At 39.3% G+C, this 17,457-nt stretch overlaps 2 protein-coding genes across 3 annotated transcripts; both read right to left on the bottom strand.

The window, feature by feature from the left end:
- On the bottom strand, positions 1-5,140 carry LOC140816242 (glutamate--glyoxylate aminotransferase 2-like). Of its 2 annotated transcripts, none has more exons than XM_073175365.1 (14): positions 4,930-5,140; positions 4,021-4,202; positions 3,754-3,819; positions 3,559-3,676; positions 3,267-3,348; positions 3,094-3,181; positions 2,862-3,020; positions 2,594-2,767; positions 2,374-2,505; positions 2,170-2,235; positions 1,832-1,896; positions 1,667-1,758; positions 461-617; positions 1-363 (listed from the first exon to the last, which is right to left on the bottom strand). In XM_073175365.1, exons 2-14 carry the CDS (start codon positions 4,135-4,137, stop codon positions 234-236), a joined length of 1,446 nt encoding a protein of 481 aa, XP_073031466.1. In that variant the 5' UTR covers positions 4,138-4,202; positions 4,930-5,140; the 3' UTR covers positions 1-233. The 2 variants fall into 2 exon arrangements, with proteins under 2 accessions (XP_073031466.1, XP_073031467.1); XM_073175366.1 differs by having other exon boundaries at positions 4,909-5,140.
- A 2,450-nt stretch (positions 5,141-7,590) lies between these two features.
- LOC140816512 (L-tryptophan--pyruvate aminotransferase 1-like) lies at positions 7,591-10,031 on the bottom strand. The gene is made up of 5 exons (XM_073175839.1): positions 9,771-10,031; positions 8,947-9,253; positions 8,435-8,715; positions 8,007-8,308; positions 7,591-7,921 (listed from the first exon to the last, which is right to left on the bottom strand). The coding sequence occupies exons 1-5, from the start codon at positions 9,887-9,889 to the stop codon at positions 7,716-7,718; spliced, it is 1,215 nt and encodes a 404-aa protein (XP_073031940.1). The 5' UTR covers positions 9,890-10,031; the 3' UTR covers positions 7,591-7,715.
- Between the last annotated feature and the right edge of the window lie 7,426 nt (positions 10,032-17,457).

Raw genomic sequence — 17,457 nt, forward strand, 5'->3', positions numbered from 1 at the left:
GCCAGGCAATATGTACTAATATGCTATAACAGGAAGCCCACCAATTTGTCTGTAGAATGTATAATATTCGACAGAGCTGAGTTATTTTACAATTCTATTAAGCATAAGGTAACTGTAAGATTCATGTCTTTTTGAACAAAATGAGATAAAACGTAACAGCATATGACAAATTTTTGAACAGGGTAGTGTGAGATTCACTACGTGAAGGCAACATGCAAGACATCCATAACCTTTTACATTCTGGAATAGCCTTTGTAATCTTCATACTGCTCCATGAATTCGTCATTGAATTTCTTGAAACTCGCCATAATTTCAGGCATATCTTCCTCAGCTGGTAAGATGGTGGTTCTCAAATGAAAATCCCTGGTAAGAGGTTGCTCAATTAAGCATCGTTTCAAATGCAATTCTCATAAACTAGACCGTGAGGACACAAATATTGGTGAAGTATGGATAAACTCACCCTTCCTTTTGCCCAAAACCTGAACCAGGGACCGTGGAAATGCCTGTGGCTTCAAGAAGTTTGAGACAGTAGAAAACATCAGGTACTTTACCAGCCTTTTTAGCAGCCTCTATCGCTTTCGACGGTAACCGTATTTGTGGGAAAGAATACATGGCACCTGAATTACATTTACAATCGAATCAATAAATTTTCTTTGGTCAAGAAAATTGAAAACTATAGGTAATTGGTTTCATAATCTCTTAAGGGCCAATTTGGTAGGTAGTATAAAGGTTGGATTGATTATGAATAAGTTGTTTGTTTCAATTATTAGATTTGACATTGACTATTTTCTTGACAATTTTACTGTTTGTGGTAGAGAATAAATCCATGCTTCCAAGAATGATAGTGATTATCCGGCCACCCCCAAAAAGTTAAATCACCAAAATACCCCTGATGCTTGCCACTAAGCTTCCTACGCTTTTTAACCTCCCTACCAGCCTCCTTTGGTGGCCGCCCCCCTGCGCTTCCCAGCCACCTGAGAAAGTCCACCACCTGCTACAATCGACGCACCGCCAGTAACAACCCCAAATGCCATAGAACTCACTGTCCCACCATCAACAGCCGCCAACCCTCCCCCTACATTAGCCACCTTACGCGGACAGCCACGGCCTCGGCCGTTCCCGGCCATGACAGGGGAAGCAGCGTTCTTCTTAGGCCTTCCCCTGCTCCTCCCAACAATAGCCTGGACGCCACCCCCTACTTTCGGGCGACCCCGCCCGCGTTTGACCCCACCCTGTTTAGGGGGACGTCCACGGCCTCTTGGGATCCCCCCCACAACAGGCCCAAAAACCGGAGCAGCGGCAACATTCACCGACCCCAGTAGCGCAGTAGCCGCATTCTGCAACTGAGGAGTAGTATGTCGCACATGGTTCTCATTCTTCACGGACGAACGGAAGGGAGAGGGTTTGGCGTCTGATTTTTGGGAGAACAGGCCGTAGGTTTGGGGAAGAAAAACAATATTGGAAAATAAAATAAATATTAAGATGAAGGGTATTTTGGTCTTTAGCACACTTATCATGAATTTATCTATCTTCTTAATTTCACACCACATGATATTACATATCTCTCAAATTAACTATCTTATCATATCAAACATTTACCAATCAAATTATTAATCATTCAATTATCACGTCCTACAAACCAGCGCGAACCCTAAGTGTACTGTACCTTCTGTAAAATTGCAAACCACATTTCTACAGCTATTGAATCCATCTGTCATCACCCGAGCCCTCCTCCTCAATGACTCTAGGATACCATTGCTGAATAGGGACCAAAAAACAATCATGAGAGGTCCCACATTTGCATATATGATTATGGATACAAAAAACATACCTCTCGCTAATAAATTTTTCGTATGAGATATCTCCAGGTTTAAGAGGATTTACCATAAGTCCCATCTACAAACGGAATAATACAACAAACGAGATTTTAGCTCCGTTTTTTTTAAATGTAAGCCGGAGAAATTACCTTAACAGATTTGTCTTGTCTGATAATTCATAAGGTTCCACGTGGATTGATAGAATTTGTGGAGAAGGGGTTTGATTTGAGTAAGGAGTTCACGAATGAATTTCAAATGACACCATAAGTCAAGAAATTTGAAACACATCACTTCAAATCTACCAATCCAAGCACAACCTAAACGTCATTCAAATATGCATCATTTGACTTACAAATATTTGTCCAGGGACGGTAGGACTGAGTGCTATGGAGGCAACCTTGTATATCTCATCTACTGTCTGAAATAACCAAAGGCAAAATCATGAGAAAGGAACTAAAATCCTGTATGTATATACATGAATATCTGCAGACATATTGCTAGATTAAGGCCTTAAAACCTTGAGATGTTATGTAATATCTAATATTTCACTTTAAACCTTTGGAGATATATTGGTCATCTCGAAGTATCCACCACGTTGCCCGCATTCTCCAAAATAACCTTTCGAGACAGTGTGAAAAGAAACAAGTTCAAGCTCTTTGCTTATTGGTGGTCCCATATCCATCAGAACCTTTAGAGTATTGTACAACGAGAAGCCATCAGCGCATAAAAGATCTAAGAAAATTATGTGATAGCATTTAACATTAGATTATATATACCTTCCTTGAACTTATGAATGGGCGCTCATCTTGGTACACATTTTGTTGATACACTTCATCACCAATCAATACCAAATTGTTTTGGTAACAGAATTTCAACACTTCTTTGAGATTTGCTTCACTCAGACACTGTCCAGTAGGGTTTCCAGGGTTTATGATCACCATGGCTCTTACCTTACCACAACCAAAAAGTTAGAAGATGCAAAATAGAAAAACTAATCAGATTTTTTTTACGTCAATGTCAAGAAGAAAACAAAATAATGCATACCGTAATTCCTTGAGACCGAGCTTTTGCAATGGACTGATTAAGGTTCACAGTGTCAAGACCCCAATTTGCAGTCTCTTCAAGATAATATGGAACCAGAGAACCACCCATTAAAGATATTGTAGCTGAGTAAAGAGGATATTGTGGGACAGGGACCAAAATCTATGAAACAAATTTGTCAGCAATCTTATAGCATAAAATGCACAAGGGTACAAGAAGATCCAAGGAAAATTACCCCATCAACCGGGCCACGAATAATGGCATTTAGAATCTGCATGACTCCTTTGCTGGCACCGTCTGTTAGAAATATGAGTTCCGGATCACTGCCATGGATGCAACAATTTAAATAATCAATTTGAAATCAATAAATCCAGTACAAAAAAGCCTTAAGAATTCAAGTATTACAACCTGGGATACCCATCACGTCTCTCAATGAACTCTGCAACTTCTTTCCTCACTCCAGGAAGTCCACGTGAATCGCTGTAAGCACCTGATCAATTATAAATATTTGATTGGCCTTAACTTACACCATCTTCCATGTTACAACGACCCACTAAACAATGTCATGCTTAATAATGAATTCAGCTATTCTTGATGCATTTCCTTTACGTGGAAAATTCAATCTTGACAAGACAAGCAGATTCAGATACATTATACAGGTTCTATAACAGAACAAAAAGTGAAACTTTTCAAATGTTACCTAGACCCCCTGGAGTCATTGTAAGATAATGTTTGGCTCTAGCAATAGCATCAGCAGGAAATAAGAGCCCCACGTTTGGATCATCGAGCAGGAATGGAGCTTGGCAGAGGGCAATCACCTGCATCGTTCTTTCTACTAAATAAACAAACCACAGTGGCAAAAACAACAGAGAAACACACCCACACTATCTAAAACCTGCCGAGGAAAGGTGAGAGGTTTCTGCCCGAGAGCATGAGGATTGCCGACATTGGTGAAAATGATCTGCAGTCAGAATAGCGAGATTGTGAGACCGCGAGAGAAGCACCAGTAGATAATTCTTTTAGTTTATGTCTGTCGAATACTTTCATTTATATTCATCAACTAAAGTCCATCATATTTGAAACAATTTTCAAGGGGATAAAAAAAGCCATTTAGTAACAAAAATGGTACTATAAGCCCTCTGTTGTAACAGGTAAAATTTACCTTCTTCCCTTCCATCTGAAGCTCAGAAGCACGAAGATACAGCTCTCCTCGGACAGCATACTGACATTTCTTGACATTTTCATTCAAATTCTCGTAATCCATTGACTTGGACGACATGATGCAGCGCGAGCTTTCTCACAACCGGGCAAATTATCAGATACGGAGAGCTAATTGCTATGCACCTGAAAATTGTGCAAAGAAATTCATTTATTTGGTCTGGGAATAAGGTGTGAATATGCAAGACAAATTATGAGAATGGCTAAAACTCGCATTTCCAATAGCATATTTGGCATCCCCCATAAACAGAGATACAAACTCTTTCACAGTAACCCATTTACGAGCAATACTTTTAAACAAACGCATCTAAAAAGTCCATGGATTGCTAAAGAAGCAAGAAATTTTAAACGAGCTTTCTTAAACGAATTATTAATTCAATGGAATTTAATTAAGCACTATTCAAGAATTTCAGACAAACTAAGATATACGGGGAAAAATGATCACAAAGAAAACAAAACACATACACACTAGCAAATCATTCTCCAATCAAAAGAAGATATAAATACTTTTTTCCTTCACGTGGAGCTCTAATCGAATCACAGTTAGCCAGGGGCGGACCCAATGGGCCGGTGGAAGAATGAAAATCTAATGCTTAAATCTTCTAAAACATATAAGTTACGCCTCGATTCCGTGGAGCCACAATCCCGGGGTTTCTGGGTCGGCCACCACATAAAACACACAACCGATCAAGAAAATGAGGGGGAAAAAATCAATCTTTATAAACGTAAACCCAGACTTATATCCCCCATGGACAAACAAACACCGATTGGCATAATTGAGCACTGCTAAATATCTTCTTGATGCGTTTATTTTTCTCATGAGCATGTTCACCGTGAAGAGTAGCGTAGCTACCTCTGAAGCTCTCCTGGGTGGGCTCTGTCACATAAAAACCCACTGAAAACAAAATGATGTCTTATTTTTTGGGTATATTTTTCGAAATCTGCATTTGTAAAGTGGATATTCATGTTTATGTGGCAAGATGAGAAGACATATATTCTGCGGCAAAACCACAACCACTGAAGAGGGTTGGATGGATTTTTTTGGAATTTCAGGGAAATATTTTGGAGTTTGTGATAGATGAAGAGTGGCTCAACTTCAATTCAAACTCAGTTCTTATTTGCGGATGCAGTTTCTCGTCAAATTTTATCAAAATCTAATGATAATTTCAATATAAAATATCAAAGGATAGATTAGGTGTATTGTGAGATGGTCTTACGAATTTTTATCTGTGTAACAGGTCAACGTATTGATATTCACGATAAAAAATAATATTTTTAGAATAAAAAAATAATATTTTTCATGGATGACCCAAATAAGAGATCTGTCTCACAAAATACGACCCATGAGACCATCTTACACAAATTTTTGCTCAAATCATAATTGTTGTAAATATCGATATATAATATAAAATTGTTGTATCTTTAACATTAATTTATAATTGATCTATATATTAAATATTTATCAAACGTCAATCCAAATAATTGCACATGAAATTACACTATTACATTGAAGAGTGACTCTCATGTGAACGGGTCAACTCTACTCATATTTACAATAAAAAGTAATACTCTAAGCATAAAAAGTAATATTTTTTTATGGATGACTCAAATAAGAGATCTGTCTCATAAATACAATCCGTGAGACCGTCTCACACAAGTTTTTGCCTACATTTAATATAAATTTTATTTATATTAATTAATTATTAAAATGATTAAATTGTAATTATCATCTAATCTTAAATTTAATTGATCAAATTAAGATAGTGTTTATTTCCTATGATAAACATAGGATCATAGCGCTAACTTTATCGACTAATACTCTTTAGAACGGAAGAAAATAAGATTAATGCATTTACTTCTCAAAAATAATATATGAAATGCATATTATTAAAAATTGTGCACAAAAATTTTTATGAGACCGTCTTACGGATTACTTTTATGAAATAGATCTCTTATCCAACCCGACCCATGACAAGTATTACTTTCATTTCAAAAAAATTATTACTTTAACTCTAGACCAGGTCAACCCGTCTCACGATCGTCTCACAAGAGGCCTACTCAAATTTATAAAACATGAATAAAAATCAAATAATTTAAGATATTATTTGATACATTTATTTTTATTTTATCTTTATTCATATAAATTTTTTACTCTATTTATTAATTTAATTTTTAGAAATAAATAATATTTATATCCATTAATTTTGGTAAATTTAAATAACTTATATGTAAATCAATAATAATTTATATTTTTCAATAAAAATCATAATCTCAATTTTACAAGCACAAACTAAAAATAAGATTATTAATTATAGACATATCACAAAATTATAACTCGTCACTGAATCATAATTTCAAATCAAAAAATGATCAATCAAAGTGAATATGTAGGTGCTTATCTATAATTATTCCCGTCCAATAAAATTATTTTAATAATCTCAATTTAATTTATCCAATGTGTAATCACATCTCACTGTTCCATATCCAACGTTTTTAATAATCACAATTTTTTATCTCAACAAATCACATCCATCCAATCAAACGGGCTTATTGAGTTTACTTTAATTAATTAATAATATATATAATCTAATATCATATATTGGTTTTCAATCGATTTTATAATTTTGAATTTTATTGAATATTATTGCATATTTAAATTGTTTAACAAAATATTGCATTCCACCACTTTCCACGAGGTAAGATTATATATATATATTTTACACGCATGAGCAGCTCAGTTGGTCAACAGCAGTGAATCTTGGAGCAATGATCAGAGATCGAGTCTCGCAAGTGGCAGTGTGGGAGTTAAATTCCCTCCAATGAGAGGGAGCTCCTTGTACGCGGCATAGTATAAGGTCTAGCTGCTACTGATTGACTGAGTCATCATGATTTATCTCTTCTCACAATCCTGTCGGACCGAGGGTGAGGGGCGCCTAAGGTGAGCGATTTCATCTTGAAGCAAAGATTATATTTTTTTATTCTTATTCTAAAATTATGTAAAATATCACGTGAACTGGGAAACTAATTAGGCCAAGGGTTTGTTCTAGTACTCTAGGTTATTAATATTATTATATAATAAAGTGCTTAATGGTCCTTCAGTCCAAACTCCTTTTTTTCAGTTGGGCTTTCCGGTAGTGGTTTGCTATAAATAAATCTTCAACTTGAGATCTCGATTTCAATTTTACGTTTGATGAACTATAAACCTAAACATATTTTTTTTACTTTCTTCACTTTTTTTAAGGTCCGACTTTGATCCAAAGATCAATTATTCTGCTTCTAACCAATGATAGGATTAGCTAGCTAGCTAGAACTAAATTATTTGAATGGAACAAATTTTATTTAGCCTTGAAATTTTGTTTAGTATTTATTTTTAAAAAGCAACTTATAAGCTATCAAAATAAATTGTTTAACAACATATAAGTTGATTAAAAAAATTTCTGACCCCCACCTTTTTTAATATCTTATTTTAATGTATTTTAAAGACAAAATTATCCTTACATTTCTAGATTAGAAATGGTCCAAGTGGTCCATAAATTTGTAGTAAATGCTGTTGCAAAACTTTTCCAAAGCCCAAGTCCTGTCTAAGTCAAAAGAAACTCCTAGTACAAATACGAAAGTCACATGTGAACATATATAGGCTTAAAGCTCTGAATTTCTATTGGAGACCCCGTGAATAGTAGACAACCTCTGTAGAAATAGATCAAATTCTTCGTCCCTAGCCAACATGCTTATTCTAACATACTCTTGATCACTACCGAATCGCCTCCCGCTTCTCGTCAAAATCTTGTGCCCTCTTAACAGTTTTTCACAGTCAATGCCCTCCTTGCATTTCAACCACGCAAAAGCTGTGGAATATTTGGAAATAATTGATCAGTACATGTAACATGTTTTGTGTTTTAGTAATTCTCTGTTTTTGGAAAAATATGTTACCGGGGTATGTTTCAGTGAAGTCCCTGGTGAAATGGCAGTACTGTAGGGGAAACTTTGGGACATAAAAGAGTTTGTTGCTCTTGACAGAATCCCGCAGTTTCTTCCACCTTTCAGCCATGAGATTGTGGGTGTATTCGAAGAAATTTTTCAAGTCACGAGGCTTGAATCTTTGGCAGCTAGCAGAAATCACTTCAAGGATCTTGGCTGCTCTGAGTTGGGCTTCTTTTGACACTCCAATCGTGTTGAGTTCGATGAATTTCACCATCTTTTTAGCTACATTTTCGTCCCTAACAAGAGCCCATCTTCATAGAATAAAAAAAACCAAACAACAATCAGCACAGATAAATGAGATATAAGCTCTAAGGACATTGTTTGCATACTAGATTTTTCTTGGCTAATCGATTAGCAATACAGTAATTGTGGCATACCCAATTCGTGAACCTGCATGGCCAGTGCATTTGGAAACTGTAAACAACATAATGTCATGATCTGCTGGAGACGTGATGGCTGTGTATTGTGGCCAGTAGTATGCAAAGTCATGAACGAGCACCCCTTTAGCTCCTTTAACCACCGGTACACGTATAACCCCGTCAGGGTTATTCGGAGATGTAACCATCTCTATATATGGTCCATCTTCATCAAAGCTACGTGCATCACCTCCCCATTTGAAGAGCCTAGAGCGCAAAAAATCCGTGACCTCAGGATACGACTGCAAGAAAACCGCAAAAGACTAAATGAGTTTAGTAAAGATTTGCAATATTTTCGTCACACCAAATCATTGGAACACAATTGTATAACTTTTCCATGCTAGAAACAAAAACCCGAGACAGGAAAATACTTGTCTCAGGACAATGAAACAGTATACTCTTTTCTTGATCCATTTTGCTTCAATCATATAAATCAAGATCTAAGGCAATGATTTGATGAATCTTAATCTCACCGAATAATATGGAGCAGCCGACACAACACTGATAGGATTCGGCTCATTTAAAGAATCACAAAGGGCATACAACGCCGCCATAATTAACTGACTTGAACCTGTTCCCACAACAATGTAATGATCTTGGACTATTGCGTTACCGACCACGTTGTGCAGCATCTTTATTTCTTCCTCAAGTTTTGGCTCCAAAAACCAGCACAGGTTCTTAGCGTTGGCAAAATAACTGAGAGATTGGTATGCAGGTATTGTGACTGTGCACTTGCTGCCAACTTTCTTCCAGTAAGATTCATACATTGTAGGATCACCACTGTCACATGAAAAGGAACAAAAAAAAAAAACAGTTAGAGGCATTCTCAATTTATCCGCTAAAGAGAGATCACATCTTGGACCCATTGTATTGGTTTTGAACCTAGTAAAGACGCCAAACTTTTTCCTCCCAACAATCAATAAAGAAATAAAAATAGAACCTTCAATTGTAAGAACGACTAAAAGAGTAAAAACATAAAGAAACACAAAAGGTGAGACATACATAGTGGGAAGTTTTGATATAAAGGCCCATTCACATGCACCTCACCCATTATACAGCGACACAATGTTATATTTCAATCTCCAGAATAATTAACCTCGCCTCAACATTATAAACACGCAATAAAAAAAGAACCCCGTATCAGTAAAACAGTAGGAATAGGCGAATAGCAGCACAAATTCACATTCCACGAAGCCTACTGCACTGTGTATATAATCTTGCCGACTACAAAAACACACAAGCATCAACGAAAACCCATCAAGAATGCGCAGGGCAACACACCATTGGAAACACTTACTGATCAAGATTGATAATTTCTTCAAAAGCATGATTTTCCACGGAGCCATTTTCTTTTTTTTCAGCAACAGATGAAGCATTTGAGCTTCTTATCACAACCGCCTGCTCTGTGCCGCACATATCGATTATTCTGTATTATGTTTTGTGCAATTTCTAATTCTGAAGCGAATTTTTACTCTTTTACGGCTGCAACAAGAACATCTATGTTTTGCATATTTTCATGACTGTTTGCATCGGTATTTATAGGGAATTAATGCATCCATGTTATTTTCTACTCTTAAAAGTTCGTCTCCTTAAAATAAATTGATTGGAAAATGTATAATGGTACACACACATGGTAAGTATCATCATCATGGTATCTATGAACTACTAATTAATACCTATTACAATTTAGTAAGTATTATAGTTACCAAATAAATATTTGGACTAACACAGTATCCTGCAAAATATAAAACATATTAGCCAATCACCCGTTACGATTTGAGTAAATCTTTTATGAAACGATCTCACGGATTTCATTCGTGAGACGGGTCAAATCTGTCTATATTTACAATAAAAAATAATATTTTAACATAAAAAATAATATGTTTTAATGGGTGACTCAAATATAAATCTGTATCACAAAATTGATATATGAAATCATCTCAATAAATTTTTATAAAGGAAGTAGATGGATAAACAAAGAGGAAATTTGATATAAAATTTCTTATACAGTTTAATTTCAGAATATGACACCTTCATATTTTTTTTAAAAAAATTATATCTCTACATTTCATCACATGTTTATAGTTTGTAAGTATTTAAGTGTTGTACAGGACATAGTGCAAAATTTTTTTTCCAACGTAAATTATATTAGAACATGGATCACAAAAGGGAAAATAAATTTGTTAAAAAAAATTTAAAAATTTACTTGACCAAAACCATTTCTTAAACTCTCACATTAATTTGGTGTAGTAATTAAAAAGATCTAAATGTAATTTTTATTTATTTATTTTTTTGGGAGCATAGTTGGTAATATGGGTTGTTTTTCTCTCGATATTAAAGTTTATCTCCCATCGTCACATTGATCGACCTTGACATATGTTATTTTGAAATCATATCTAATATTCTTCTAATATCTCATCTTAAATTTGATATCTACTTGTAGATGAGCTCATCATCAATTTCTACTTTTAAATTTAGTTAGAAATATCGTCCATTTTCTATTTTTTTTTTTAAAAAATTTCAAGTAAAATTTTTTTTTCCATTAAAAATTGCAACAATTTCTTGAATATGATCCTGCGTACGATCTCAAATATATATATCTTCGAGACGAATCAGCTCAGTTTATATTTACAATAAAAAATAATATTTTTTCATGGGTTGAATCGGATATGAGATCCATCTCACAAAATTAATCTATGACTTTGAAACAGTTTCATAGAGTTTTGTGAGAGTCGAAAAAGAGTGAGTTTCATGTGTATATTCAAAACTCAATCCTCGAGCTAGGTTCTAGAGTTTTTATTGTCAATATCTCAGTAGTCAAGTTTTTTAGATAAGCTAGAGGCATCTGTCTATTTTTTATAGGCAAAAACTTGTGTAAGACGGTCTCACGGGTCGTATTTGTGAGACAGATCTCTTATTTGGGTCATCCATGAAAAAATATTGTTTTTTTATGCTAAGAGTATTACTTTTTATCATGAATATAGGTATGGTTGACCGATCTCACAGATTAGGATCCGTGATACGATCTCATATGAGACACACTCTTTTTTATAATTGATACCCCATGGATGAGCCCACTACCCTTGGCCCATCTCTAGCCCAAATGGAAGACAGGCCCACCAAGGGCCCAGGTATTCTCCTATAAATACCAGGTTTGAGTGTTCAGTTGAGATATTCACTATATTGCTTTGAGCAGCACCCTTAGTTGCTCCCCTCATATATCCTCAGTCTCTGACTTGAGCGTCGGAGGGGCTACGCCAGGACACCCTCCTGGCCCCCTCCTAACGGTCTTATTTGTGATTTCAGGCCCAGGGTAATTTTGAATTCGTGTCTGGATTAGTGACGCTTGCGTGGATCGGACCCTAAATTTCCCGTGAGTATCACTTGGCGCCGTCTGTGGGAACTTTGAGTTGAGACGTAGATATGGCAGGTAAGAGAGGGAGTGGAAGAGCTACCTCAGCATCATCACGTCCTCGGAGGGGACCTGAACCATCTCATGCTGAGACAATACAGGAACAACCGCATATTGAGACGAGACAGGAACAACCTCGTCAAGAGACAAGAACCGAGCAGCCCCTTCACGAGACTAGGGTCGAGCAACCCCGTCCCAATGAGAATGTGGGGAACTTGACCCTAGAACAGTTGGGTCAATTTATCACCCGGACAGTGGAGGAGGCCATGAAAAAGAATCAGGAGTCTATGTTTGCAGAAGATCAGATCGCTCGCCAGGAGCGAGAGGAGAATGTGGAGGAAAGTCAGAGTAGGGTGGAGGAGACGCGACCCCGCCCAAATGAGGAGAATCCGGAGATGGAAGAGATGTGGAGGGAGATACGGACGCTGAGGCACCAATTGGGAAACAGAGCTGCAGCCCCCAAGAAGGGAAGTCCTTTTTCCCTCGCCATTTTGGAAGAGGGGCTTCCTCAAAATTTCCGACAGTCAAACGTTGAAGAATATGATGGACATACGGACCCCGAAGAACACTTGGGGAGGTTTGAGAACACAGCTCTGTTGCATCAGTATTCAGATGGAGTCAAGTGCAGGGTGTTTCTGGGCACTTTGGTGAGGTCAGCCCAGCAATGGTTTAATTCCTTGCCGCCCAACTCCATACGCTCTTTCGAAGATTTATCAGCTGCCTTCTTGCACCGATTTGCTAGCAGCAAGAGGCACCAGAAAAATTATTTGAGCCTGTTCGTGATGAAACAGCAAGAGAATGAGACTTTGCGAGAATTTGTCCAGCTTTTCAATAGTGCAGCGTTGGAAATACCAGCGGCTACCCCTGACATCATGATCAGTGCCTTCACACAAGGACTGAGGGGAGGGGAGTTTTTCAAGTCGCTGGTCAAGAAGCCTCCGTCGAGCTATGATGATCTGTTGGCTCGAGCTGAGAAATATATAAATCTTGAAGATGCCCAGCGGCATAAGAGAATGGAGCAGCGACCTGGGAGGAGTGGAGTTGAGGGAGCGGAGGGAGGAGGAAGGAAGAGGGGCGCAGGGGAAAGAGAGGAGATTAAAGCTAGGGACAGAAGACAATTCTCATCACATGTTCCTCTGGATAGGAGTTGTGGCGAGGTGACGGAGGTGAGGGAGCCCGAGGAGAGGTGGGAGAAGTCGCGAAGGGCTAAGAGCAGTGCTAGATTGCCTTCGCGGGATAGACGAGAAGGATCCTCATCCAGGAGTCGACAGAGGTCTCGCTCGTCCCCTAGACGTGGTCAAGGCCCTCCGTGGATAAATCAGAGGGTCGGGGAGCAGAGAGGGGAAGGTCGAGGTCAAGATGTTCCTCAGGGACCCGTCGAACCGAGGGGGGGAATGAATGAGGATAACCACCCTACGAGAGGAATGATTCATATGATCTCGGGGGGTTCTACTGATGGAAACTCTGGGTAAAGCTCTAAAAGAGGCCTGAGAATGCTTACCACCGTAGAGAATATTAATCTTGACTTTATTTTTGATGTATTTCGTTCTTGAATTTGTCTTACGTTATCAGTTGATATTTAATAAAGCCAAGTTCTTATATTAAGTTCATGGACGTTGTTGTATTGTGATGATGAAATGAATTTTATTTTCCTACTTAGGCTGTGCCTAGTAGAGGAGCAAAGTTGGGGCTGAGAGAAGTTTTATTTTCCTACTAAGGCATCGCCTAGTAGAGGAGCAGCGTGTAGAAGAAAAATTTTATTTTCCTACTAAGGCATCGCCTGGTAGAGGAGCAGAGGGCAGGAGAGAAATGTTATTTTCCTACTAAGGCATCGCCTGGTAGAGGAGAAGAGTAAAGGAGAAAAATTTTATTTTCCTGCTAAGGCGTCGCCTGTCAGAGGAGTTAGAGGATGACGAGGTGGACTCTTTATCTTCCTGCTATGGCGTCACCTAGCAGAGGAGTTTAGATGGTGGAGATGTTGAGTTTTTATTTTCCTGCTAAGGCCCGGCTTAGCAGAGGAGTTAGAGGATGGAGGTGCTGAATTTTTATTTTCTTGCTAAGGCCCGGCTTAGCAGGGGAGTTAGAGGGTGGGCGCGTTGAATTTTATTTTTCTGCTAAGGCCCGGCTTAGCAGAGGAGTTAGAGGGTGGAGGTGTTGAATTCCTATTTTCCTGCTAAGGTCCGGCTTAGCAGAGGAGTTAGAGGGTGGAGATGTTGAATTTTTATTTTCCTGCTAAGGCCCGGCTTAGCAGAGGAGTTAGAGGATGGAGGCGTTGAATTTTATTTTCCTGCTAAGGCATCGCCTCGCACAGGAGTTAGAAGGTGGGCGTGTTGAATTTTATTTTCCTGCTAAGGCCCGGCTTAACAGAGGAGTTAGATGGTGGAGGTGTTGAATTCCTATTTTCCTGCTATGACGTCACCTAGCAGAGGAGTTAGAGGGTGGAGATGTTGAATTTTTATTTTCCTGCTATGGCGTCACCTAGCAGAGGAGTTAGAGGATGGAGGTGCTGAATTTTTATTTTCTTGCTAAGGCCCGGCTTAGCAGGGGAGTTAGAGGGTGGGCGCGTTGAATTTTATTTTCCTGCTAAGGCCCGGCTTAGCAGAGGAGTTAGAGGGTGGAGGTGTTGAATTCCTATTTTCCTGCTAAGGCCCGGCTTAGCAGAGGAGTTAGAGGGTGGAGATGTTGAATTTTTATTTTCCTGCTAAGGCCCGGCTTAGCAGAGGAGTTAGAGGGTGGAGGTGTTGATTTTATTTTCCTGCTAAGGCCCGGCTTAGCAGAGGAGTTAGAGGGTGGAGGTGTTGATTTTATTTTCCTGCTAAGGCATCGCCTAGCAGAGGAGTTAGAGGGTGGAGGTGGTGAATTGTTATTTTCCTGCTATGGCGTCGCCTAGCAGAGGAGCATAGTGGAGGAAGAGAATTAAATTTTCCTGCTAAGGCATCACCTAGCAGAGGAGCAGAGTTTGGGAGGAGAAAAATTTATTTGGTTAGTCGATAACGAAAGTTGTTGGGGGAGCAGAGTTTACGGGGATCGACCTGCTAGCGTGGCGCTCGGGGCGCTCGGGCGAGCGTGGCATGGAGTGGGGCGAGCTTGGGCGAGGTGGCGAGGGGCGAGCTTGGGCACAGGGCGATGCGAGGTGTTTGTGCTGGGGCGAGGTGATGGGCAGGGCGAGGCGAGCTGTTGGGGCTGCTGGGGCGAGGTGACGGGCGAGGTGAGGCGAGGTGTTGGGGCTGCTGGGGCGAGGCGAGCTGTTGGGGCTGCTGGGGCAAGGTGATGGGCGAGGCCGGGCGAGGTGACTGGGCGGGGCGAGGCGAGGTGTGGGGGCTGTTGGGCGAGGTGACTGGGCGGGGCGAGGCGAGGTGTGGGGGCTGTTGGGCGAGGTGCTAGGGCAAGGGGGCGAACGTGAGTATGGCGGGCGTGTGGGGTGGTTGGGCGAGGCGAGAGTGTGGCAGGGCGTGGGGCGAGGCGAGCTTGCAGCGGGGTGGCTAGGCTCGCGCGGACGAACGTGCAGTAGCGCTCGGTAGGGGCGAGGGCGTGGCACGGCGACTCGGCGAGGGGCACTAGGCAGGCGCGCGCAGGGTGCTGGGCAGGGGCGCGAGGCAGGCATGGCTAGGGCTAGGCTGGCGACGGCGTGTGTGGCGAGGAGGAGATTGGTGCACTGCTAGGATGACGGTGGCGAGGGTGAGGCAGTGGCTAGGGTGAGGCGAAGTGATGAAGTTGTGGGGGACAAGTGAAGTTGAAATGGAGTGAAGAAACGACTCTTATTTGCAGAGCCCAAACCAAATCTTGCCATTCAGGACGAGATTGCGACTTGATTTGTTTCCAAATTTTTGGGGACTGGTGAACGGCTGGAAAAACATGCACAACTCGCGCCCGGTAACTCGGGGACAGCACAACAAATCGAACTTCGAACCTGCGATTCAGTTCGACTCGGGAGGGGGAGACTGGTGATACCCCATGGATGAGCCCACTACCCTTGGCCCATCTCTAGCCCAAATGGAAGACAGGCCCACCAAGGGCCCATGTATTCTCCTATAAATACCAGGTTTGAGTGTTCAGTTGAGATATTCACTATATTGCTTTCAGCAGCACCCTTAGTTGCTCCCCTCATATATCCTCAGTCTCTGACTTGAGCGTCGGAGGGGCTACGCCAGGACACCCTCCTGGCCCCCTCCCAACGGTCTTATTTGTGATTTCAGGCCCAGGGTAATTTTGAAGCCCGTGTCTGGATTAGTGACGCTTGCGTGGATCGGACCCTAAATTTCCCGTGAGTATCAATAATGTAGAATGAAATTTTTTTTTTTTGGTTACATATTAGTTATGCTTATATAATCGTTTAAACGACCCGTTTGATAGTTCGACTATGTGTATTTTGGGAGAGAAAATATACGATTTTTGTATAAAATTTGATTTTTAATTTTAAATAAAAGGTTGATTTTTTTATTTTAAATAAAAGGTTATTATTGTTTATTATTGATCTTTGTGCTCCAGTGGGTCTTTTTCTAACAGGTAGCCATAATTAAATGTGATTAATAATATAAGATAATGATGTTAGGCGTGAATCAATACTTGGATTGCCTTTGTCATATTATCTATGAAATTAAATTTATAGAATTGTGAAAATCACATCATCTTTACTTGACTTTCGACGTCCTTACTCAAAACCCACTCACCACCCCCGCCCCCCCCCCCCCCCCCCACCCCACCCCACATTTGGTGGTAACCCCTCCTATTTTTAGAAATCCATTTTATAAATAATTTTTATATTTTATAAAAATAATTTACCATGTTACTAAACACATAATTTACTTAACAAAACGAGGTCAAAACGAATTATTGTAACTTATTCCAACTACAGTTTGTCTAAGTCAACCATAACATAAAGAAATAAAGAAAATTTAAATATATCCTCTCAATTTAAATTTACTGTACTAAGTTCATTGTTCAAAAAAGATATAATTTTTTAAAATACTTATATCAACAAAGACTTGAATATTTTAGAATCGAGAAAAGTTCGAACATGCTTATAGCAATCATTTGCAAGATTATTAAATTAATGGATCATCGACATGTTTCATGATTGATGTAGGACCATGATAAACCAACTAACTTTTGACAAAAAACAATATTTCAACCACAAATCTCTATTTACTTTGAAAGAGCTTTTAGGAAACATTTCCATCCATCCTTCATTACTTACAACTTCCATGATTTTATGTTATTATTGTTGTAGCTGTGGCCTGTGGGCCATTTTACATTAAATAATAACTAATTGAATTTTATTTATTTTTTTTTAAATTTGGATAGGAGATTTGTATATCAAATTTTATATACGAAAGTTTACATTCATTACGTGAGTATCATCTCAGTTATTGACACAGATATTGACTCGGCTGATGGACAACATATCCATATTATATGAAAAAACAGTGATAATTGATGTATGTCTCCGAGTAGGACGAATGACATGTGCCATTGAAGATTGACCATCATCCCCATGTGCCATCTTCTGTGATACATACATGTCTTAAGTCTCAACTCAGGGTCCAAGTGGGGGAATTTTTCTGAGTTTGAG

The sequence above is a fragment of the Primulina eburnea genome, chromosome 16, assembly GCF_022965805.1.
Source record: "Primulina eburnea isolate SZY01 chromosome 16, ASM2296580v1, whole genome shotgun sequence".
In the NCBI taxonomy this organism is placed as follows: Eukaryota; Viridiplantae; Streptophyta; class Magnoliopsida; order Lamiales; family Gesneriaceae; genus Primulina; species Primulina eburnea.